At 47.4% G+C, this 25144-nt stretch overlaps 2 protein-coding genes across 8 annotated transcripts; one reads left to right on the top strand and one right to left on the bottom strand.

Annotated features, from left to right (window-relative positions):
- Positions 1-216: 216 nt before the first annotated feature.
- On the bottom strand, positions 217-17651 carry ttc13 (tetratricopeptide repeat domain 13). 4 transcript variants are annotated; one of them, XM_086190460.1, is made up of 23 exons: positions 17440-17651; positions 15909-16003; positions 14623-14698; positions 14469-14539; positions 14264-14329; positions 13213-13305; positions 12680-12796; positions 12473-12583; positions 9989-10071; positions 9761-9902; positions 9367-9541; positions 8531-8687; positions 7279-7409; positions 7069-7201; positions 6599-6691; positions 6400-6483; positions 6226-6274; positions 5899-6008; positions 5118-5253; positions 3720-3799; positions 3142-3220; positions 2654-2733; positions 217-2582 (listed from the first exon to the last, which is right to left on the bottom strand). In XM_086190460.1, the coding sequence occupies exons 1-23, from the start codon at positions 17606-17608 to the stop codon at positions 2468-2470; spliced, it is 2445 nt and encodes an 814-aa protein (XP_086046586.1). In that variant the 5' UTR covers positions 17609-17651; the 3' UTR covers positions 217-2467. The 4 variants fall into 4 exon arrangements, with proteins under 4 accessions (XP_086046586.1, XP_086046587.1, XP_086046585.1 ...); XM_086190461.1 differs by having other exon boundaries at positions 5899-6005; XM_086190459.1 differs by having other exon boundaries at positions 218-2582; positions 5899-6005; positions 6190-6274.
- Positions 17652-18836: 1185 nt separating this feature from the next.
- On the top strand, positions 18837-23974 carry arv1 (ARV1 fatty acid homeostasis modulator). Of its 4 annotated transcripts, none has more exons than XM_086190462.1 (6): positions 18847-19098; positions 19181-19284; positions 19384-19503; positions 19583-19787; positions 20868-21092; positions 22126-23974. In XM_086190462.1, exons 1-6 carry the CDS (start codon positions 18909-18911, stop codon positions 22251-22253), a joined length of 972 nt encoding a protein of 323 aa, XP_086046588.1. In that variant the 5' UTR covers positions 18847-18908; the 3' UTR covers positions 22254-23974. The 4 variants fall into 4 exon arrangements, with proteins under 4 accessions (XP_086046590.1, XP_086046591.1, XP_086046588.1 ...); XM_086190463.1 differs by having other exon boundaries at positions 18854-19098; positions 19634-19787; positions 22126-23922; XM_086190464.1 differs by lacking the exon at positions 19181-19284 and having other exon boundaries at positions 18837-19004; positions 22126-23918.
- Positions 23975-25144: the final 1170 nt, after the last annotated feature.

The following is a 25144-nucleotide window of genomic DNA, read 5'->3' as shown; positions in this document are numbered from 1 at the left end:
CTTTTGAATCCGGACACCAGGTGCGCCTCACATGTCTGCCACTTATATGAACAACGACAGGTTCATGGAAGGAAGACAGAGGCCGTCCTAAAATTGTCAGCCGGTTTTTATTGACAGCTGAACATCCTTTCTTCCACTGAGAAAAAAAAAGAAATCCACCCTCTCAGGTCTGGGAGAAGGTGGTACCCAGCACAGTCATGAAGTCACACACACGAAACCTCCGCTGGGATCAATGCACGGAATAAATTAAAGTTTTGCTGCAGAAACTACAACTGTGACATGAATGAAGAGGACACTCACTGAGGGAGGACGGCAGCGCTGACGTGACGCCCACCTAAAGGCCTCGAGATGTTTCCAAAAAAAGGATACGGTTCTGGGTACTCTCACGCCTGCAGAATGACCTGCTGACCTTCCCCCTCCCTCCTTGTGCTTAAAGCCACATGGAGGAGCGGTTCAGAGACACCACCGCATTTCACCCACACAAACACCGATTTACAACATCCGGCGAAACAACAAGCACCCGGTCCGTTTCCGTTTCCCAACCCAATTCCATTAAAACGCAAAATGAAAAAGAAAGGAAAAAAAAGTGGCGTTTTCACAGTTATAAATATCAAATAATCAAACTTCTACTACAAACTATACAAAACAGAAAACTTTAAAAAGTAGTGAGGCAAATGTTTGCAATCTTATTCAATTATTCAATTAGAGAAATAAGTTCAATTTCACTTTTTCAGTCCCGTCACGCTTCAATTTGATGCATTAGATGTTTCAGCCTTTGTGCATTTTCAGGCTCTCACATGTGCTTTTTAATTATTCTCTCTCTCGCTCTCTGAATATGGAGAAAAAAACTGATGTATGAAGTTCAAATGAAGAATAATTCGGTGATAAGAATTCCCTGTTTTTGTCTGCCAGGACGTTCTCCAGCGATGAATGAGAACCCGGTGGAGTCCAGCTTCTGCTGCTCTCAGTTGTGCGAGGACATTTGGTCGATGATGAAGGGGAAATCGAAAGGACAGCGAGAGCTTCGGATGATGTCACGGCGAAGCTCCAGGAATGACGGCGGCGTAAATGCAGCCTGCGGTTGAGCTTCCCCTCGTCTGTGGTTCTTCCAGATCCAACAGTGAGAGACTTGATTAGGAGTTTTAATTCACCAAAGGGAGCCAAATAACGAGGAAAAACTCAGAGCGACTCACATTATCTAATCCTGATCTAATCTGATCCTTAATTCTTCCGCATGAGACGTGAACCTGAATGCAGCGTGAGTTGTTAGCCGTAGCTCTTATTTTGAAATTCTGCGGAATTTAAGAGTTGGCGGCATGTGAAGTTATTTACTCATCCAAACACAATTAGGATTTTTCTTGACCACAAAGTGAATGACTGCTTGTTTTGAACGATTCCTCCTCTCCCACGTGTGGGACTGCTGCTCTCGGCCCGTTTCAGCAGGCGAGCCCTCGTAACTCCGATCCTGTCTCGGTGGCACTGAAAGAAGACGGGACTCAACAGAAGAACGACCCCAAAAAAATGCGTCAAGAAAAAAAAAAACCCGAAATGAGAGACTGCTTTTAATCTGTATTTGTTCAAGTATTCCGAGTGGAATTCAATAGCCCTGAAGGTTTGTTTTCATCTCTTCATCCCGTCCTCCCTCTCTGCTGACGGCCGGACTCCCTCGGAGGGACCAACCAAGACCCCGCATGTCTTAAACTTGCAGCAAATGAACGGACAACTTAAAATCCCGATGGTCGGTCATGTGATGATGTTCCCCCCGCTGCGTGACTTCTGGGTCACCAAGAAGTCAAACAGGGGAGGACGACGTGTGTGTGTGGGGGGGGGCGTCAGATGAGGTCACGACCCCTCCAGCAGAGAGAGCGGGCGGCTGGACAGAATCTCTTCTGCATCCCAAACAAAGTCGCTCGGTTTCCCCCCTCAAGCAGCAGCTGCAGCCAGGATCTTTTACTCTGGAGCTCAACGCTAAATCACTTTGATCGGGCGTGGAAGATAAAAGTGTATTTAGCAGCAGGATGGAGGAAGATAAATCAAAGAGTTCAGGCTGGAGGAGAACTCATGAGAAGGAGCAGCTGCTCTTAGCATTTGAACAGGATCCCAGTCTGCATAGCTGGGTGAGGAACTGGCACCAGCGACCAAATACTTCCAAATACTTCCAGATTAATCACAGGACTGTGTAATTTGGTGTCAAGAGCCGTACAAAGCAGGTACTTTGATATCAAAACATGTTCGCTTCTGGGAAAGCTCTGACCGACACTGGCTGGGATTTCCTCTGGGCTCTGACCCCGACATGTCCAGCAGCGCGACAACTTCCTGGCTTCAAACCTGATGGTGAGTGGATTATCTTACAATACTTTGGAGAAACTCGAATCTACGATCATTTGGGCTGCAGAAGAAGAGAGTCCCTTTGTTCTGTCCTGTGGATTAAGACTTTCAATCAGCGGACATGTGTGAGGGACACGTCTTAAGACTTCTTGGGGCAGTGTGACGACGAGTCTGTATTGAGGACCTCGATCATGGTTCTGGTCGACGGGAAGGTCTCTGCTACAGACGGAAGACTCTGGTACCAGCTTGGTAAACTGCGGAGAGCAAAGAAGCTTTTAGAGGAGGAGCTCCGTGAAGAAATGACACCAACGAAGAAGATCGTCACCTCTTGAGGTTCATCCAGTTCTTTGCGGTTTTGCTGAAGCTGTCTGGACTGGATGTGGTCATGGCTTCGAAATCCACCAACTGAAAGCAACACCGCACAAACGCTGAAGCCTCAGCAACAACAACAACAACAACAACAACATTCCTTTCTCTTCTTTTCAATCTGATTTCTCGGCTCCTCAAAATGCTCAGTACTTTAACAAAGATGGAAGTATCACATTCAGCGTGGACCAAGTGTAGATATCAGAAAAACCAGTTTTTGAGCAGAGGAAACAGCAGCGTCAGCCACTTTCGTAGTAAAAGCATTTCTGATATCCTGCATCCTGAAACAACGTTCATCAACTCTGAATTTTAGTTTCTGCGTTTCAGTTTGGAGCCTTCGACTAACTGGACTCCAAACCCGGCGCGGGTCACGTGACTGGTTCGCCCTCTCGCATGTTTGACCTCGGGAGCGAACGCCCTCTTTCACAGCTCTGGCTCAGACGTTACCTTCCCTTTAGGGATCCTCCCGATGACCTCTTTCCCACTGGCCATCAGCGCCCCCATCACCACGGAGTAGGCCACCACGCTGAGGAGGACACACACACACCGTCACTCCTCGCCACCACAGCTCTCCAACACGCTAAAGCTACAACACGCTAAAGCTTTCCTTCTGCTGGGGATGCAGCTACTTATTATCAAATCAACAGTTTCTTGGTTGAGGAGAGTGGAGAACAGCAAACATCTGCTACATGTCATGTCAGAGTCTGACACGCCTCCCCGACCCGCTGGGCTTCAAGATCGTCTTCTGAAGTCTGGCTGCTGGTTCAGCGTCCTGGTTTACCCTCAGCGTCTTGTTTTCAGGTCACAGCTGTTTTCACAGTTAGCAACTAGCAGCAAACCCCAAAACAGAGCTGAAGGAACATAAATATTCGACTAAGATTCACCGGGCGGACAGCAGCACAACTCCAAACAACTAATAATGTCTAGTACATGCAGGCAGAAGGCAAGTTTAACTCTCCCGCGACTCATTAAGCTGCTGAGGTCACTCACATCGTCCCTGGGGCTGTTTTGGCCTCATAGATTACCTGGATCCTCTGGAGAGCGGCATGAGGTTGCAGAAGTAATAAACCAAGGAGAGAATCAGGTTACACACGGCATCTGCGTCCTGAAAGAAGGAAAGTCAACACAATCAACAGTGGAGTCGCCGCCCGGCTCCGTGGAGCGTCTCTGTTCACAGTTCATCAGTGAGAGCAGAGAGCTCCGGACGCGGCCGCCGCCGCCCCCGCTCACCTCCACCTGATACCTGTGAGCAACCCTCTGTGTGGCCACCGCCTTTGTCCGGAGCCCCGGGTGCAGTTACAGCTCTGAATACCAGTCCCGCCACACAAAAACCAGACATGCACAATAGAGGGAAGAGAGAGCGAGCCAGCTGACACCCCCCCCCCCCCCCCCGAGTCACTGCTCCTGCCCCCCCGGTCTGTCCTACATTTAGGAAAGACTTTAAAAGAATTTTATAAAAAGTATCAAGAGCACCACATGTGAGCCTGAATTATCACCAGAAAAGCATTTATGATGCTACGCTCAAGAGGATCATTCACCTTCTGGATGTAAAACAAAATCCTTCATTCATTTATTTAGTAGACTTGTCATTTTGGACCAAACTTGGCGAGAGTGATGTCATCTCCGTAACAACATCCTAAGAGCTGAGAGGTGTCCAGGTGTCCACACGTCCACCCAACATGTCTCTCTCAGCCTCAAACCAACAAAAAGGCTTGGATACAGAACGACCCGCTTCAACAGCACTGGTCATGAACTACTTTTAAAAAAAGGAAAGCACAACACCTACAGTGACGTGGATGTGCGGGGAGGCGGGCGAACGTCGCCTCCGAGTCGGGTTCGTGGCTTTTAATTTGAAAACCAAAAGAAAATTGATTGCCGCCATCGACGGCGCCGGCGGAGGGAAGCTTCCCAGTGTCTAACTTCTGTGACAGGTCGCTGAAATTTCCTCTAACGCAGCTCTGAGTGAAGTTAAACTGAAACCAATACAATGTTTAACAGCTGGAAAATACATTGGGCTGCACTCCCGTGAAGTGAAGCACTTGTGGATATTTCAAGGAATTCTCCGGAGACTTCATTAAACCGACTTGAGAGAATCGGAGCTGCAAAAATGTGGCGTTTGATGTCAGACAGCGTGAAATGAAATCGGGGTTAGTTTTATTTTTTATTCCCTCCATCTCCTGCTTCAATGACCGAATATCTTGAACGGATTATTCCAAGGGTCAGTTCACCCGAAATTAATATTTATGACTTTGATTTTTTTTTTTTTTTTTTCACGGCGTGGTTTAATGAAGTGTTCAAAGAAGATAAAGTTAACACATTTTCTTCTGGATTCTAGCAGCTCAGCCCCCCCGCCCCCAGAGGAGGATTGTAGCGCCGTTCCTCTGCTTCCTGCAGCACTCCAGTAGTTGGTGTGGGAGACTCACCCCGAGCTCGGTGGACAGCATCAGAGCTTTTCCTTTAGCCGTCAAGTCTTTGTAGATGGACTCGATCTCCGACTGGTACTGCTGCGTCCGCTCCTCTGTGGTCTGAGTCTCCACTGAGAACAACATGTTCCCCACCCTGGAGAACACAAAACACCCCAGAACGGTGACCTCCAGTTGTTATCGCTCATTCTGCACCCTCACAAATCCAAAGTGGCTTCTGCAACGGGGAGGTCAAAGCGTTCTGATGCCACTCGTGAGGATTCAAACGACCGTCTGATCCAGACTCACTGATCTGACCATGAAATATGTCACTTCATATGGTTTTAAAATGTATTTGTGCAGAATGCAGAACTCTAGTGATTTTTCTTTTTTTTTTTACAATATGTAACTTTGAATTTTTTCACCAGCTGAACTGGAAAATACTAAATCAACAAGAAATTACCAGAAAACAACCGAATACAAGGACGGATGTCCCTACTAAGTTAGTTTAAGTTACCATTTTAATTTTCTGGAAAGAATCTTTTTTGTTGTTGTTGCAATTCTTTAGTCATTCAGAAATTATTGCTTCTTTACATTTAGCTTCTCGTGTATTTTAAGGTCGGATCAGTATTGCTGTGACAGATTTCGTGTGCTGACACGATCGCGGAAGGATTCTGAACGTTGCAATCCAATAAAAATGACTTTAAGGACCCCCTAGAGGACCCCGAGGGACCCCTGAGGGTCTCCGCAGCACTGATATCCAGATATGGCTGGAACGTCGGCAGCAGAAACCGGAGCCCACCTGTCTCCAGTGATGGTGATGGTAAACCCGTCGTACTCCTTCCCAGTGTCCTTGATGCTTGGCACCTTGGAGTTGACTGTGAAACCATCTCTGGTTTTACTGTTAAACTGCTTCAGGAAATAAACACATAAACACACACACACACAAACACACACACACACCCTGGGTTTTCACTGCTGAACGACTACAAGACATGACAACCAAAATATCATACACATCTGGTACAAGCGAGCGCAAAATGCTGATTGGATGCATCGTCCTCAACTCGACTGATCCCATCTTTGTCTTTACCTTCATTATAGGAAGAAGATCCTCTACTTTATTCACCTTTTCAAGAGCCTGGCGGACGTCTAAGAGCCCTCGGGGGTTGTACGCCCTGAGAATGTGTAACGAGGTTAGTTAGAGGAGGGGGAGAATTAATATCATGAATAAAGCAGCAGCATCTCAGGCTGAGCGTAACATGATAGCTGAGTGGAGAGTGTGTGTGTGTGTGTGATATACCCATGGTACACTAGTATTCTGTCTTTGATGAAGTCGAGGATGTTGTCAAAGTAGGCCAGGTATCTGATGTTGATAATCTGACCCCTGAGGAAAGGAGAAGGCTGCATTTACTCCACAAGCGTGTCCATGACGTCTCATTACCAGGGGAGTACGACGCACTGGTCACGACAGTGGCGACCGTGGCGCATGGGTGGGTCACCTGATGAGGTTGATGTGATTGTTGAAGCCTCGACTGAGACTCCTGGCGGGCATCTGGTCTAACCACAACACCGGCTGGTCCGGATCAGCGATCCTACAAGAACAGGAAGCGCCCGTCAAGACTGGGAAAAGTTCATTCTGAGATAAAAATATTGATGCATAAATTCCATTTGATTCTGTAAGCGAGCTGAAGATTCTTGGTTCTCTAAATGACCTCTCTGGTCCTCCTGCAGTCAGGATTACATAAGGAAATAGCTGAACCCGAGCTCCAGTCTAGACTTTATTTTGTCCTGCCCGAGAGGCTGATGGCTATCCCACGCTCACATCTGTCTTCTTATTATTCCAACACTCCCTGTGATTCAGTCATTTCCTGAAGATGATTAAAATTACATGGTTGGACTGCAGGCGCTTCAATTCTCCTGGAATAAGAGGCAGATATTAGCAGGAATCTTGGCTGCGTGACTTGCCCACCTCCTCCATTTGACAGCTATGTCGAACATGTCTCTCCACTGCATTTGCCTGGTTTTGCCGTTGACTCGAACTTTGGAGTTGCTCCACGTTCGGTGCATGGCCTGCATCACCTCCAGGGTTGCCAGGCCCATGGCTGGAGAAGCACACGCAGCTCTTACTTTTACTGTTAATGCTTTAATGTCAGTAGGGGGCAACATCCGTTAGCGCTACCTCTGTGTATTCTCCTGTTGGGTAGGAAACCAGGAGTGTCGTACTGCATCAGCGCTCCCAGGTGGTCGGCGGTGCAGATCAGCTTCTGGACGTCGCTGCTGTAGCTGTCAAAGTTCTGCGGCAGCACGTCCCTGGAAGACAGAAGAGAACGAGCGTGTGGCTTCCTGTCAAACTTCCCCTTACCTCATTTTCAAACAATGCTCTCACGCCATATGGAAAAGACGACAAGCGCTCACTTCCAACTTCAACATGCAGTAATGAAAAGCTACGGTCTGGACCAGAGCAGCGGGATCCAGCCTAAAATGTGACTCTTCTTTTTTTTTTTTTTTCCTTTTCCCCTCTCCTCAAGAATTGAGGTCAAAAACATTTATTGAGCTCTTAAAAAAACTGCTCCTGGGACGCCCGATGTTTGGACAGGAAAGTAGGTCAAAGTGCTTGACAAGTGATGATGATGCACAGAGGAAGAGGAGAGGGAGCTGCCGTAACTTAGAACTCAGGATTCAGAATGCTTTCTTTAAACCCTTGTGGGAAATTTCAAATTACACACTCAAATGCCTGAAACAGCCATCACAAATAATCACAATTATCACGTAAGAATGGCACACATCCAAACTCTACCAAGCACATATCCACTTGATTGTGTATGTACGCTAAACTGCTAAACTTGAGCAGCCTGTTGTCCACATGGAGGCAGAGTGAGCGTCAGGCATCGCAGCATGCGCCGCGCCGCCAAGGTCTCGGCGCTGCCACCCCAAGGAGGTCAACTGAGATCACATGGATGTATGAACTGAAATCCTGACTTTTCACTCGCGCTCCATCCGTACAGGGGATCAGGAAACTGAAGTGGTGCTCAGTACTCACGAGGACGGATGCACTGAAGTACTTCAACTGCTGATCAGCCAAATCCCATCTGTACTCACTCGGTGACGTCCTGCTCTTACTACGGTTTCATTGTGTTTTCATGTTTCAAACTCGGACTCAGGTGGACAATTTGGGTGGTCGAGGTCAGGATGTCACCCCACAGTAGCACGATATCTGAATCGTTTCAAGTGTCAAGCACCACATTTGTCATCATTATGGCGTGACTTTAACGAAATGAAAATCACCCGTTAGGTCAGGTGGACTTTTGTGCATATTCCGAGGGAAATTCCTTTCCGACATCCTGGATTCTCGGAAGCCAATCATGTAGAATCACAGCCTACAGATGTCACATGGCTGCTTCCAGATGTGAGTCGGCTGTGATGGAACCTACTTGATATGAGGCTGCAGGCCAGGCTGCTCTTCGTAGTCTTCTATTAGAAACGGCAGGTTCTTGGCCCAGTGATTCTTGAAGTTCCCTGGCAGGTCCTGGTCCACGTTGTACTCCGCTACTGGGATGTCCAGGTGGGAGTGCAGGTAACGAGAGTACTCTGGTAGAAAGACGAGACACAGCAGAATGAGAGGATCGACTCACCAGGAGTCCAACATCATGGTGGGATTTTTTTCCCTCATACAAGCTTGTCCACTTTTTCTTCCAAAAGCAATTTATTTGATTTGGAGATATTTTACCCTGCTCATCATCTCTTCCCACTGCAAGGCTCAAGGAGATTCACCCCTTTTCCCGTTGTGAGAGCATGATTTGCCGTTCTGATTTATTTCTTGTGGGTGTGGATCATTTTAAAAGTCACAAATCCACTGAAAAACAAGCAGAACAGTAGAGCAGCATGGAGTGTTTTCTGTTTTATATCTTGTTTTCAAACTCAAGGCCGGCAAAACGCTCTTAGGGCGCCGCTGGAACGCAGATGGGCTGAAATAGCAGCCGAGACGATGAAACGTGACAGACGGCGAGTGCTGCTAATGACCTCGTTCAGCCAGGATTTGTGTCGGCGTGAATGCTGACTGAACAGGATCCCATTGCAAACAAAAGCCAGATTTAAGTGGTTGTTGACTGGTTTCTGACCAGTAGAAAGGGGGGATTTAGTCTGGTTTTGTGACATCTTGTTGAGGTCACAACCCACAGGTTGGGAATCACTGACGTGGAACACCTCTGACATATTTCAAAGTATTGAAAAGGGTTTAAAAAAAAAAAAAGGCAATGGCCCCACCAACCTCTGAGGTATTTGACTTTGAGGTATTCCGAGCTGGCTTTCTGCCCCAGCAGGGGGTCGTTCAGCATGACTTTAGTCTGAGCTTTGATGCCTTCGTAGAACTGTCCCATGGCCACGTGACTCAAGCCCTTCATGTACTGACACACCTCGTTGTAGGGCTCCAACTGAAGGCACCTCTGGAGGGCAAAGAGGGACAAGAGGGAGGAAAGAAAAAGAGATGTGAGGGAGTTAAACGGACGGAAAAACAGGACAAACAGTAGACATCTAAAACTCGGGGGAAGAGAGGCCTTTAACACACTCTCAGAGAGCAATTTGAGTGCTTCAGGTGATAAAAAAGTAAAACCGCCTGGAACCACATAACTCAACAGGGGGCTCAATTATGTGAATAAGTCTACCTTGAAGTTGCCTATGGCCTCCTGCAGCGAGCCGTGGTGGTACAGCATCATGCCTCGGAGCTGGAGTGACTGGATGTGGTTCTGGTTCAACATGAGGGCTTTCTGGAAGCTCTCCATCGCTGACTCAAAATCCCCCAACTCCCTGGGCCGAGGAGGAAAGCAACATGGAGGATTAGAAGATGTAAACTCGTGGCCTTAATAAGGAGGTGCGTGAACTGCTTGCTGTACCTGTAGGCCTGGCCCAGGCTCTTATACGCATCGATGAAGTCAGACTTTAATTTCAGTGCTTCTTTGAATGTCTCAATGGCTTCCTGAGGAGGGAAAACACGGCAGCGACAACGTTGGCAGGGAGTTGCAGGGATGTGGATAAAGAGATAAACTCCTGACTGGTGAGACAGGTCACTATCAGATCACACCACCGCCAGGCGAAGCTCGGCAGTTCACGTTTAGCTTCCCCGCCGTAACGCGAAAGAACGGCCACTGTTAGTGGAACACTAGAGCAGCAGACAAGGGCCGGAATTCACAACATTTTTCTTTGTAACATTTCCGCAGCTGCACTTTGCGCTGATAAAAACCAGATTGTGCAGTGTTGACTTTGTTTCCATGAGGACCAACGAGAGCGGATTCCTTTATCATGAAGCAGCTCTCAGCGCCAGAATCATTTACAGGAGAGGAACACGCCAAGGAGCCACGGGACGACCGCATAGTTCAGGTGGTAAAACAGGTACGACGGGCACCTCACCTACAGCCCGGAGGACGGCTCACTGTTCCTTTCACCTGACGAAAGGCAATCGGCCATCAAAGCACATAAAAAGGCGCTCGCTTCTAGCGTGTAAGCACGAGGAGGGTTTTAGAAGTGACACAGAAACAGAAGGTTCATACGGTTCACCATCGACGTCTTACAACAGCATGAGAACGTGACAGCAGTTGATGCAGAGGAAAGACAGAACAGCTTCTTTTCTTTTCTTTTTTTAAAAATATCTGACCGGATAATGAAGTGGTTGAATTCAACCCCTTCTCTCCTGATATTTATCAGGACTCCATGTTCGCTGAGGTGTTCATCATCATCATCATCATCATCAGGATTACCAAACATTTGGAGGCTGAATTTCACCGAAGCTCTGCGGGGTCATGCGCTCAAGGGATGACCTCTAGATCAAAACGGGTGATTGGAAATGATCTATAATTGCTGAGGACTACAAGGTCTCACCCGGCTGTCAGTGGCGCGTGCTGCTGTGCAGGGATTCCCCTGGGAAATTGATTGATGGAGGCTTTTACAAGCAAAAAAAAACAGACATAATCACATGACCGGGAAAAACAATGGAGTCACTGCGAATGTCCACAGAGACGGCCTGCAGCTGACACACACACACACACACACACACACACACACACACACACACACACACACACACACACACACCAGATCAAAGCAGCCTCATTTAATCTGATCTCTCATTGAAGTGAGAAACAGCATTACTGACAGCGAACCATCCAAATATTTAAACTCAGTCAGAACATCAATCCTTTTCACGTCCCTCCATGACAGGCGCGCAGAAACGTTGATTTACTTCTGTTGCTGCGTCCTACTAAACGATATTTGGTGACAGACATCAAAAGCAAGGGTCAGAAGTTGATTCTGTCACTTGCAGGCCTGATGTTGGGGGTACGTCCGCTTCAGACGTCAATCTGCTGCCGCGTGGCTTCGGCAGCGAAGGATTTTCGGGCGCTAGTTTCTTGTGGTTTCTAATAACACCAGTGGGTGTGGCTGCTGACACATGAGACAGACACATAACCATCCGCTCCTTCCAAGACGTCCCAACAGAAAAGAAGGGACGCTCTGCAAGATTAGGACGTCAGAAAAAAATGAACATCTCCGATGAAATGTAAAAAAAAAACAAAACAAAAAAAAAGAGAACGAGACAGACTTCCTGCTGCGGCCGCTCACGTACGAGTTAAGAAGGTAGAAGCCAGGAAAGTAACGACACGTTTGCATGCGCAGCGACAGAACACGCTGGGCTTCAGCACGGTTCCAGTGTTTAAAGGAACACACCCACTTTTTTTCTTTTCTTTTTAAGAGCACAACTGGCAAATAATCATGTTCCTTTAACTGGTACATCAACCTCTTTGGTTAATAACCGAAACAATCTGCTTCCAGGCCGTCTCAGACGCCACGGACGGCGGCTCAGCCCGGGCTGGTGTCAGCAGCACACGCAGCCCCTGACTCGGGGATCAGACGTGATTTAGCCGTACAGCGTCAGGACGTTCTCACGTCTGTGAGGAAGCCTGTCGCGGTCTAACGTTCTCTAAAATCTCACGTTACAACATTAAAAGTCAAAAGAAAAATCCTTGTCGAAGTTTTACCAGCAGGGTTTGTCAGTATTTAAGTAAATCAAGATTCACCACGAGCTGTTTTACTACATCAATCCTAACACAAGTCCATGACAATTTCTTTTTCAAAAACTATTCATGACCGTGTGAACGTCTACCGAAAGACAAGGAAACATCTACAATTACTAAATAACATGGACGTGTGGTTTAGTCCTTCACCTTTGTGCAATGTTGCTCTTTCGTGATGTAATTTTCACACAAATTCATGTCCTAATGAACCCCAAATGAGCTCCAGCAGGAACTGATTGGCCATCCAAGTTAAGTATCAAATCACAGTGTCTGACAGTCAAAAGTTGGATAAATACTGAGCTGGAACTTCACCTTCAGCATCCCTCTGTGGAAGAAGGTGAGGCCTTTATAGAGCATAGCGATGGGTTGGTTCTTCTTCAGCTCCAAAGACTGCTGGAAGTCCTCCATGGCGGCCACGTAGTCCTGGTGGGAAGGTGAGTCGAGGGTCAAAATACAGACCCCTGTGGTCGGGCGCACACGCACACACACACACACACACACTACTTGTTCTTGTCAAACCTCTGAGATGAAGAGCAGCGTTCCTCTGTGTCGAAAGAGGCGGGCTGAGGGCTGCAGCTGGATGGCTTTGGTCAGGTCACCAAGAGCCTCACTGATACGACCCAGCGGAGACAGAATCTACACATACATGCGCACACACACACACACACACACACACACACACACACACACACACACACAGAGGCTAAATCATAACCAGCTACTATCTGGTATTTGAGTGTGAAATGTGAAGCGAGAGCAAAGTTTTATTTTCCCCCAGATGAACACTTTTCATTGCATCAAACCGCACCAACTGTGCAGGTTACGTGATATCAAGAGGGCTGAGGTGATTCAAAGGTCAAATATTAGAGGAAGCTGTGAAGAATCAGGTCCAGCAGAGCACAAGTAACCTAATTCTGTTCTCTGACACATAAGGAGCACAAAACTACCTCAAATTAAACAAAATGCTTTGCTATAAATGAGGATATATGACTTCTAGCAGCGGACGACCGTGTCTCTCTCACTCTCTCTCTGTGAGCGGGGCTCTGACTCACCTCTGCTCTCTGCTCATAGACCTCTGGCCAGTTCGGTTCCAGCGTGATGACTCTGTTGAGCTCGTATAATGCCAGGTCAGCATTCTTTATGTCCTGACGTGGAGAGAACAGAGAGGCAGCAGCTACGTTTCACGGACTTACAACACGAAATACAGCAGATAAAATGTTGAGAGAAAAAAAAAACAAAAACAGAAAAATGTGCAATCTGATGCAGGATTGGCCCGCTGCTGCTGTGGCAGAGGCCTCCATCGCGCCTGCAACACATCTTTGTGACCCTAGGATGCAGAAAGGTCCAGCCACGTATCTTTAGCTTCAAGCTAATGGTGAGATAAAACCAGCAAGACTGTCCAAAAACATCCGTTTACAAACCGGGTGGGTGACAGTGAGTTTGTTCTGAGCTCAAAGGAGGGCTTCTGGATCACGACGCGTACGATTGAGGGTTTACAGATGACCTTTTAGCTGTGAGTCTCCACTCCAAAAAAAGAAAAGTCTTTGACCCTTGATTCTTTGCAGCAGGGCGGCACACAAGACCAGAGTGTTGAACTCGTTAACGACGGAATCAAAGTCTCAGAGACCAGGAAACCGAAACCAGAGCTGAAAGCTCGTCTTTTCAGCTGGTGAGGCTTCGTCACGAGCTCCAACTGCGCCTTCAGTTTCTTAAAAAAAAAAATTAATGGAAGAAAAATCCAACGTTTTTAATTTTGTGTCACAGAGAGGAAATACAGGAGCGGGGAAAAAATAATTATGAGCTCAAGAAACCTGTCTGTGAGCACTCGAAAGGCCAAACGCTCCTTTGAGGGTGGCGTGCTGCTTCAAGTGCTGAATCATCTGAGGACCTTCGCTCGAGCTGTAATACGCAGCACTGAACAATGTGAGTTTCAGCAAAGCTGACACTCAACTGAAAAAAACTACTTATGAAGAGAGAAAAAAAACTACGTTTTATGATGCAGCACAATAAATTTAGTCCTGATTTATTGCGTTTCCTGTCTTTGCGCAGACGTCAAAACGACCAACTGTGAACGTTGCAGCTACGCGGGGGGGCGACACTCACCTGAAGACTTTTCTTCCCGTAGGCTATCCCCCTCCCGTAGATGGCGCTGACCAGCTCGGGGTCACTCTGTACCCAAACAGCAGATTATTTCACATTTTAACACCAAACACTTTTGTTTTTGCTTCTTGGTACTAACAGGAACTGGTAAGGTATCTGCAGCACCAGGGGGAGGTCGGCGTGGCAGCTCTGAGAGGGGAGAACTCACCTGCAGCAAGAGGGAGAAGTGTTTGATGGCTTCGTCGTACAGGCCGTTGCCTATCAGAACGTAGCCAATAGCTGCAGTGACAGAGAGCATGAGGACATGAACGCCCGCAGGAGCAATCGCTAATACACGCATCAACAGCAGGACGCCGACTCACCCAGCTCTTCGTTTGTGTTGAGGTTATCCACGGGGAAGGGGATTTTCTTCTGCTCTATGAACAACTTGGCTTGGTTCTGTTGGCGGTGAAACCAGAGAACGCACACAAAATGAGGTGACAGAGAAGCAGAGAGATTTCATGACATGACACAAGTGGTTTCCTGTGTGGCGTTCAAGCGCAGACTCGGATCACTGGGACTGAGAAACACCGAAAATAACTGAGCTGAGTTAGGGACGTCCAGCGAGTCGCACGGAAAGGTTGGCTTCCTCGTCGTATTTACTGAGTAATCTGAGCTGGAGACGGACAGCAGGAGCGAAGAGAAAAAGGCATCTGAGTTTCTAAAACAGCCAGAAAATGACGGAGGAGACAAGACTGAACGCATTCACGTCATCAGATAACCTGTAGTTATGGAAGTGGCTTAAACCACGTACAGGTCAAAGGTTAAAGGGCCTTTCATCTTCTTCTTATTTCCTGAAACGCGGAGTGCATGGCAGCTGCTGAATGTCCCGGTCCCTCGTCTCAAAGACAGTGAGGCTGTTCAGTTAGCTACCTGAACTAAGCTCTCTCTCTCTCTCTCTCTCTCCATAAAAGATACATTAACTTTTAATTCCATGACATAAAAAACACACGCTTGACCTGAAAAGTTTTTTTTTCTGTGTCTAAAAAAACAACAACCCAAAACGCCGCTTCCTGACTGACGGCTCCATGAGACTACAGAGGTTTCAAAAATCCTACTGAGTCATGAATGTGTTCAGATTATCTTCCCAAACAAAGCTCTTTTTTGGTCACAAATCATATTTTCTTGACTTCTAACGGTTTTATAAGGCAGTTGTTGTTTTTTTTTGGTTGTTTTTTTGTTTTTTTTGCAACAACACACCTCTTGAAGGCACAATTTGCACGGAGCATAAAGTTACTATTTAAAGGTCACTGAATGACACGTCCCGCTAGGGCGTGACACGCTGGCGTGAGCGCCCACGTCGGCCTGCTTCACTCAATTCCGCTTAAACTCCTTTCACTGTGATTTGAAGGGAAGACATCCAACGTGTCGTTCCCGTTGGTTTCGTCTTATCAGTGACGCCACGTGAATCATTACAAACGCTGACGGATATTGGGGGGGGTAATTAGTCAGAGCAGAGAGCTGAGGGGAAAACAAGCCGTCAGACCTGACAAGACAGAGAGTTGATTTCTAGAGGAAACGGTTGCAGCTCCATCTGATTAGCTTGCAAGTGCGCGCACGCGTGTGTGTGTGTGTGTGTGTGTGTGTGTGAGAGAGAGAGAGATCTTACAAGAATCTTCTCTGCATTAAGTGAGAAGACGGACTCGCAGGGAGGGTTGCTTCCCTCCTCGCAGTCTGGGTCCTCCAGCTGTAAAATCGACGACTCTGGAAGACACAGGAATTCAAACCTTCGTCAACGGGGCGAAGCCGAACATCTGAAAGTGTTTCAGAGCGGGAACCTCTAAGAACCAAGTTTCTCTCCATGTGGCACTTGTCTCAGATATTTAAGACCATAAACATATCTGAGCTGTCAGGCCGGCCTGACACGGTAGAGATTAGATCCCAGCCAACAAGGCGTGCCAGGGCTTTTTGGTTCATTTAATTTAGTTGGATTCCCTCTGCTCTTCAGTTTCACAAAACATTTATGGCAAAAACACAAAGCACTAGATTTCCCCACCACACAGAAACATCCATCACGCTGGATTAGCCAGGGGCCACACTGACTATTCGTCAGTCAAGGAAGCCGATACTCAGCAGGAATAAATGATCAAATTGCAGTCACAAAATCTATGAATTCCAAATGCAAGCATAACACCGCCTTTAAATTATTAGAGTTTTGTCCCTTTTAAGTACTGTTCCTTTTTGAGAAGTGTCTTTTCAAAGCGTGATGTGGGTCTCACTGACGATGGAAAGTTTGCTTTTCATAAACAGATCTATGAAAAAATAAATACCCTATCATTTTTTTCCAAGTGCATTAAGTTTAAACTTTGACCATCATGTAAAAAAATGAAAAAATAAAAGTGTTTAAAATTACACATGAAACATGAATCCCCTGATGAACGTGTCTTGAGTTCCCAGCAGGCTTTTACTGAACTGAGTCAAAAAAATAAATAAATACTGCTGAATCAAATTTTACAGATGTCTGAGTGTGTTTTTCCTCTGGCACATTGCTGAGTTGTGTTTAGTAATTTAGAGCACGTTTCTGATTTCTGCCCGTGATGTCATGTGATTAAAAAACACCAAAAAACAGCTGGATTCGAAGCCTCCCCTGCATCACGGCACGACGACGGCGCGACCTGGACTGAGGTGGTTCCGGGCGACCTGGAGCTGTGGAAGCGGATCAACGGAACTAAAATCTGAGAATCGTTTTTCGTGGCAAAGGTTGGTGCGCAAACGGGAACAAATCCCCGACAGAAAACCAAAAACAAAAAAACAACAACAAACCGTTCAGTCACGGTCTGTTAAACATGCACGTTTGCTGTCAAGACGCGCGACACTAGAATTACGTGATTTATGAATGGAGTTTTGTACAGGACAAGCAGCAAGTTAGGAAGTTCCACTTTATCCCCCCGCAGTCCCAAGTTAAAATAAAAATACCCCGACGATTTCTAACTCTCGGGTTACAGCTCTCTCTTCCTGGAGATTAGCTTTTAAATCCCAGCGGTAGGCAGAAGGGGGCTAAACCCCGCTTGCGGGCTGTCAAAGCGCTTGTTGTCGTTAGCTCCTCGGCGTTAGCTTCCAGGAGGTTTAGCTAGCAGCCGCTGTATCGAAGGAGGGGGGGCAGGACGTGGCGAGGAGCGGAATAAAAGAGAGACTTTTACCGCAGTCGGCCGCGTACTCTTCCCACTCGGAGAGGGAGCTGCATCCCTGCTTGTGGAGCTCGTTGTTGAAGAGGGTGAGAGTGGAGAAATACTCGGTGGAGAGGATGGCCCGACACAGGTAGAGCAGCGAGAGCGCAGCCACCACAACAGCCCGGCTGGCAGGGGCCATGTTGGGCTACATGTGTGACGCCAGAGAGCGCGAGCGACTGCAGCAGTTCCACCAAACCCAGCGAACACGCCCCCCCCCCCCCCCACCACCACACACCCACACCCCACACCCCCCCCCCCCACCACACACCCACACACGCACGCACGCACGCACGCACACACACACTCCTCCTCCTCCTACCCCTCCTCTCAACCCCCCCTCCCCCACGCGCGAGTCTGCGGGAACCGAAAAACCGCAACCCGAAAAGCAGATTGAACTACATCTCCCGGCATCCCCCTGCACCTGTCCAACCACGGTCGTCTCAGGGTCAGGCTACTACGGAGGTGGGTAGGAAAGAAGTTTCCGTTGTGATTTTCAAATTAAAACCAACAGTGCAACCATTTTAATAATTTGGTATTAAAGAAACTATCCATAAATGTTTGAACAGTAAAACGACTTAAACAGCAACATTAAATAACTAGAGGAGGATAAAATGCTGTATTTATGTGAAAGTATAATTTCCTATGCCATACCAAATATTCCAGTAAAACCACTGAAATTACCTCTCCACCATTAGAGGAAATTGGAACCCTTGCACTTCAACAGATCAACAGAATATTTCTGATATTATGCTTACTTGAAAAGCACAAAAGCAATGAAAAGCAGATTCTCAGTTTCACCCAAGTTCTCAGTATTTGTACATCGATACTTGAATTTCAAGCTGGCTGACGTAGATTTGAATGCCGTATTTGTGAAGGGAACCACGATACTGTATCTTGTTGTTTTTCTTCTGTACTCATTAACTTATTTTATCAAGGGCTTTTTGGGACTCATATGCCCAACAAAGACATCTCCTCAGGTCCAAGAATTTTAATGGATTTGGCGGAGAATTTTTGCTGGTACTTAGAGCAAATAACGACATGAATGATATTAGCTGTTAATTGAGAATAGCAGATCAATCACAGCAACAAAAATGTCACGTTCCATTGTATAGCATAGCATGGCATGATCATGGTGATACATCACCGCAATAAAGAACAAACAAGTTTATTTTTCTTCACCCAGGCAATGTAGAATCTCAGTTGGTGGAGTTAGTCACACACTCACACACACACACACACACACACACACACACACACACACACACTCACACTCACACACACACACTCACACACAAATCAGGTTGAATTCCAAAATATAGCTGGCAAGAATGGACGGTGACTAAATATGCTTTTATGTTGAAGGCAGCGATGTAATTATCAAGTGTACTTCCTGTTTGGGGTGCTAGCTAGTTTCGTGGCTGCCTTCAGAGGATGAGAGTATGGGGAAAGTTGTCCTTAGGTGTGTTGAATGTAATGAAAAAGCAACGGAGCTGCACAGGGACTACAGCAACGGGATCCTGAAGATAACCTTATGCGTACGTCACCAATTTGACTTAGACTCGAATGTTTCGGCCTCACGTCGTGTGACGGAAGCTAACGCGGTTTGCTACAGAGGTGCTACCCACCCAAGTGAGGTCCTCGCAACATCCTGAAACAAGCAGTTCTCTCTGTCCCTGTCACGCACCTCAGAAATAAAACGCTCACTTTTCAGATGTGAACAGCTCATTTGATCCGCTTAAAACGCATTCGTGTGTCTTCGTGGTGCGACGCGCAACTGGCAGCTGCTGCTTGAGACATTTCAGACAAGCATTCCAGGTATTTTGTGCTCCAAGTGTGTGAAGTTAAAGTGAGGTGTTGAAGCAGTGTGTGTGTGTGTGTGTGTGTGTGTGTGTGTGTGTGTGTGTGTCCCTGCAGGAGTCCTGCCAGAAGCCAGTGGACAAATACATCGAGTATGACCCAGTGGTCATCCTGATTGACGCCATTCTGTGCAAGACGCAGGCGTTCAGACACATTTTATTCAACACAAGCTTGGATGTAAGTGATTTTAGAGGAAGTCTGTCAGGACAGTGTCCTCAGAGGCTGTCAAAAGCTTGAGCGTGTTTGTGTACCACAGCTGTCACGTCCATGTCCATGTGATCACGTGTCTCCTCCCGGGCTTCTCCAGATCCACTGGAAGTTGTGTGTGTTCGGCCTGCTGTGCGAGGCTTACCTCCGGTGGTCTTCCCTCCACAGCTCCGAGCCGAGCAGCGACCCCGCCGACCTCATCAGGTACACCAAGGAGTGGGAGTTCTACGGCATGTTTGCCCTGGCTGCCCTGGGTAAGATGGCACCACCAGACACATGCCAGCGACCTGTCGCTGGTTCTGCCACGCTAGTGCAGCAGAACTCAACCTCTCCTGCTAGGAACTGATCGCTATGGGAGATGTGTAGATTGTCTGGGTTGATGCAGATACTAGGTTGCCAGAAATGCCGATAACCGATGAATCATTGGATTTAAACTCCAACAAAAATTGCAACGACGCATCAAACACGGCTCAAACATCTCACATGTTGGTGTCGGCCCTCCTCAGCTCGGGTCCGACCATATTTGCAATTAACCGGCTGATATGAACGCTTTCTTTCGTGCAATCAAAGCGGCTTAGTTTATTTAAGAAAGGATGTTCTTGCATCATTGCATCAGTAGAGGGCGCTGCGCTCTCGTGACATTTATTTAGGATAATCCGGATTTTATCCATGCAAAAAAATGTGATATTTCGGGTGAAATGTTCCTGCTGTTGTCGTCGTTTCATTGGGATATTTATTCACCACAGAACAGCCTTGCGTTAGCAGTTAGCTCTTAGTAGCAGTAGCAGTTAGCAGTTAGCGTCTCAAACTGATGAGGGATTTTATAGAACTAATAATTTATCATTGTCAATCTTTTATCGATTTGTATGTTAGATTTTAACACACTTGTTCTATCCTCTTAGGTCAATGTTCCACTTTTGTTTTTTCAAAAAAAAATCCCCCCTCAAAGTGTGAGTGGGATTAAAAAAAAAAAGATCCACTAGAGAGTGAGCAAGGCCCACCTATAGTCCACAATCCAGTGGTTGAGAAACACCATGCCTGTTAGTGTTAGCGTGAAGCCCAGTGACAACAGAGCATTTACTCATCTTAGTAAATTATAAAACTTAAAAGAAAAAAAAAATCAAATCTCAAGTTACTAGAAGCCAAAACCACATTGACAAAACTCTTGATTTGTGGAGAGGAAACTGTCATAATTAATGAACTGAATCTGCTGAATTGAATGAAATAAGTCACTCAGATTTGAGTTGATTCTATTAATTGACTCACAAAGTTTATCAAAGACTCCATCTGTTGCTGTGATTATCCTATCAAATGTTTTTCCGTCCGACCCGCAGAGCTGGCGGCGTTCTGCGGCAGCGTGCTGTGGTTCCTGTGTGTGGCGGTGGCTCGGTGTCAGGGTCGGAGCGTGGAGCTCCGGCTGCTCCTCAGAGCCCTGCTGCTGTCCTGCTACGGGAAGGTGCTCCTCATCCCCGCCGTCATCTGGGAACACGACTACTCGCCCCTCTGCCTGGGCCTCATCAAGCTGTTCGTGCTCACCTCCAACTCCCAGGCCATCAGAGGTAGGAGATCCACGCGGACGCCGATTTAAACCAAAACGCACGTGTTGCTGCGTTTTGCAGCACAATCCCGCCGCTGCGGGCTGAGAACAGAGACGTGTCCTCCTCCAGTTACCTTCTGTATGGCCCAGATTGAACTACTTAGCTCAAAAACCCAGCAGATTGTACCTGTAGAGGCATCAAGCCAGTCCTCGGGAAGTGCTTCCCTCCTCAAACACGTTTAAACTCTGTCTCCGCGGTGACATCAGCAAACCCAAGCACTGAAGAGAAATGTCTTACATAACAAAGTCTTTGATCCGCGGTTCCCTTGTTCCTCTGTCTCAGCAGCAGCAGCTCAGGAAACATAAATCTGAGGTTTTATTTGGCAACTGAAGGAGCTCCAGGCGAGCGCGACCTTTGCCTCTTGTAATATTTCATAAGAAATGTACTTCTTTCTTTAGTTTGTGCTCCGCCCCACCAAGTTTTATGGAAATTGACTTGCTAACTGCTGTGTAATCTGGCTGACGAAGAAACAGACGGCAGGAGAGAGCTCCTGGGTGGATGCAGCAAGCCTGCGAGCAGCAAACAACGAGCGTGTTGAGGGATTTATGATCTGACGCTGCAATGACGAGTTTCCGTTGGTTTATTAATAAAGTAAAACACGTCCCAGCTGGAGCCTTCTAGATTGACACACACTCTTAGTGAGAAATTGTTATTTTCTGTCCTCCTCAGAGCAAAGCTGGAAGTTTGCTTAGCTAGTTAGCTTAGCACAGTGAATGGTAACAGATGGGAAGTGTTAGCTTCCTGGGCCTGGGGAGTTGGAGGGTCTCTCGTCATCTTGTCTGGTTCTGGAGGCGATGGACGATAATTGTACTTCCCAAAAAGTTGCCGTGTTCCGTTTACATATTCTACTACTTAGCTTGCTAGCTCTGCATCTCAGAAATGCTACCTTGCTTCCCAAGGGTTTGTGATCACGGATTTTTTTCTGAAGTGTCCGTGTGTGTGTGTGTGTGTGTGTGTGTGTGTGTTTGTGTGTGTGTGTGTGTGTCTACTCCAGTGATCCTGAACAGCAGCAGACGCCTGGCGTTGACGGCCGTGTGTGTTGGCCTGCTGTCAGAGACCTGCGTCGCCCAGGCCTGCAGGAGGCTTCCCTGGAACCTCCAAGACTCGCTGACTTTTGGATGAACATCAGACTCCCGTCATCTCAGGGACGAACTCAGCGATGGAGGACGGAAAAACAAGCCTGGGGGGGGGGTGAGAACCTTCCACGCATCAGGCTGGACATGAGGATCTTTTTTCTTCCTTTATTTTAGAAATGTTGCAGACGCCGACAACTTTGAAGACACATGAAGGAACACCAAGGACGTGACGAAGACCCTGTTTGGGTTTTTATTTAGGCTTTAATATGATAGAGAAGCTCAGAGGTGCTGATGAGGCGGGCGTGGCTGAGACGTGGTTGACACCTGTGGAACTCTGGAGATGGACACAAGCACAGAGCGTGTCAGTCACTGGACAGGGACGACCTCTGTGCTCGGACCCCACCCAGACAGCAGTCAACACATTCTTCAGCCCTCTGGTAGAACGCTGACGAGAACCCCCGCGGGTTCACACACACAGGATACTCTGTGCTTAAAGGGGATTCTGTGTGTGTGTGTGTGTTATTTTATAAAGTGGGGGTCTAGTTTAGTGTTAATCGACTGATGATTTATAGATTATTTCACGGGTTTAAGCGAAGCTGGAGGACCAACACGAGGCTCCAGACGGCTCAGCTCAGACTGATGTTATTGTTCTAGTTGATCAGCTTCAGCGGACAGTGGTGCAGGTTTTCCCCTAAAATCTGTTTCCACTGTCAACATCTGATTGGCAGTGACGCCCTGAGGCTCGCTGCTGAGCTCAGAGTCCTCCTCCTGTCCTTGGAATGTTTCTGTAAACCAACCATCGTAAGAGCAAACATCCGAAGCGGAGCGGTGGTCTGAGGAACGGTGGGGGGGGGGCAGCTGAACCTGCCCCGGCCCTCAGGAGTCTTGGGAGGAGTCCTTGTGGCTTGACTCGATCATCTGGACTGCCTCAGAACAACATCATCATCATCCAAACACTTTGAACCTGAACATTTGTCTTCTCAAATCTGTATTTTCATTCCTTTTTTTTTTTGGCAAATGTTGAGAGAGGTCACGTTGGTTTTGCTGCGATCGCTGAACCCTGCAGAGCCAGTTTGGCTCAAGCTACGGAGGAACTGTACATTAAATTAACAAATACTTTGAGTGTGTGTGTGTGTGTGTGTGTTTTCTGGTGGCTGCGTGTCATCACAGGCCTGTGAATAGTTGAGGAGGCGGCACACAAATGTGGAATGTTTCGTTAAGTGTCGTCCTCGCCCTGCCCGCCTGGCTGGATCTGATCCAGGATCTGTGGAAATCAACACACTCGGGATGGTCTTAATTTCAGAACACTGCGCACTCCCGTTTTCACTGCTCCGGATTAATTTTGATCATCCATTTCATGCTTAGATATCTTTTCTCCTTGACTACTTTACCAAATGCAAGACATTTTTTACTGGGGAGTGTCTCGCTCCCACAGCTCCATCCTCCCAGACTGAATAATTACCATCAAGCCCCTCAGAGAGTTTCTAAATGTGGATTCTGCTGAACGTTGGTGATTTACTGCGGCATGCAGCGGTTTAATCTGAGTCGGACTAATCAGATTACTGTAACAGCGGTGGCCTCACAGCCATTTACCAGGTCTGAGTGTGGGGAGGGGAGGGGAGCGAGCAGGAGGAAGGCCAACCAAGCTGAGGTCCTCCCGCTGCTACGGTTCACGTTTCTGAAACCGTTTGAGACGCCAGGAGGGATTTTACCTGAGACTGCCGTCCGTCCTCAGTAACAAAGAAACTTTGTAACAAATGTCTGCAGAGAAACAGTAGGGAAAAAATTCTGACATGAAAAAGTAAGATTTTTTTTAAAAAGTTGAGAAAATATGAGATTTAAAAGATTGACTTTTGTAACTGGGATTAGTAGATTTTGTCCTTTTTTTTTCATCTCTTCAACTGGTGAGAATGGGCTTCCATGCAGTTTGTTCCTTTAATACCTTTTCTCATGTATCGTGTGTGTGTGTGTGTGTGTGTGTGGGTGTGCATGTGAGTCGAGCGAATCGTCATGTTGTGCGTGTCCGGGTCACAGCGCGCTAAACAACTGGTCCTCCAGCTCGTCCCTGATGCGTTCGCCTGCTCCAATCCTCCCCGCGGAGAGAGTGATGCGCACCTTGGATTTGCTCTCTCAATCAAGATTATGTTAATCTGCTCTAATCTCCTAGAGGACACTCAGCCGGGCAGCACGAGCCCAGAGCACGGAGAGAAACACGGGCTTCCTATAATGGCCGCTGCACGTCGAGAAGGCTTGAACACAAAGGTCAATAATCAGAAGGGACGGACGGTCCTGGTGCTGGCAGTCAGACGCTGACTCAGCTCCGTCTGACAGTGACATGTTTCAGCGTGTTTTGATATTTGCAGTCGCCCGAGTTTGACGGGATTACCTCAGAACCTAGAAGTCCTGCGTTTCAGCTGCGTGTGTCCGTCACACTGACCTTTGAACCACAAAATCTTTTCAGTTCATCCTCAAGTCGCAGTGGACATTTGTGCCAAATTTAGAGAAATCCCTTCTAAACGTTGCAGAGATGTCACATGAATGAGGGACACCCCACGTGGGAGTTCAGTGACCTTTGACCACCAAAATCTTTCTCTTCACGTCCCTGTGTGCCTTTAAAAACAAACAAACCTCTAGGCAGACTACAGATCCACGATGTTGTGATGTCAGACAATATTTCCCTCTTTTTGCATTCAAAACTGTGACATTTAAGAGCCAGACACGGTGCTGATGCCGCCGTCTGTCGGTGGCGAGTCTGCGTGTGTCACGTGATGGCACGGGTCGGCTGTCGAGTGGCGTCCAGGCTTCCCAGTGACCTTGTAGATGTGACGCTGACGCTGAACCTCAAATTACTCCTGACGAGCTGGTTGGCACCTCGCCTGCATGGCAGCTTCCACCAGCAGGTAAGAGTCTGTGTGTGTGTGTGTGAGTGAGAATGAA

This window comes from Aulostomus chinensis, chromosome 20, assembly GCF_037954235.1.
Source record: "Aulostomus chinensis isolate RoL2024-O1b breed Wild chromosome 20, RoL_Achi_v1.0, whole genome shotgun sequence".
In the NCBI taxonomy this organism is placed as follows: Eukaryota; Metazoa; Chordata; class Actinopteri; order Syngnathiformes; family Aulostomidae; genus Aulostomus; species Aulostomus chinensis.
This window is presented reverse-complemented; position numbering and strand designations above follow the sequence as displayed.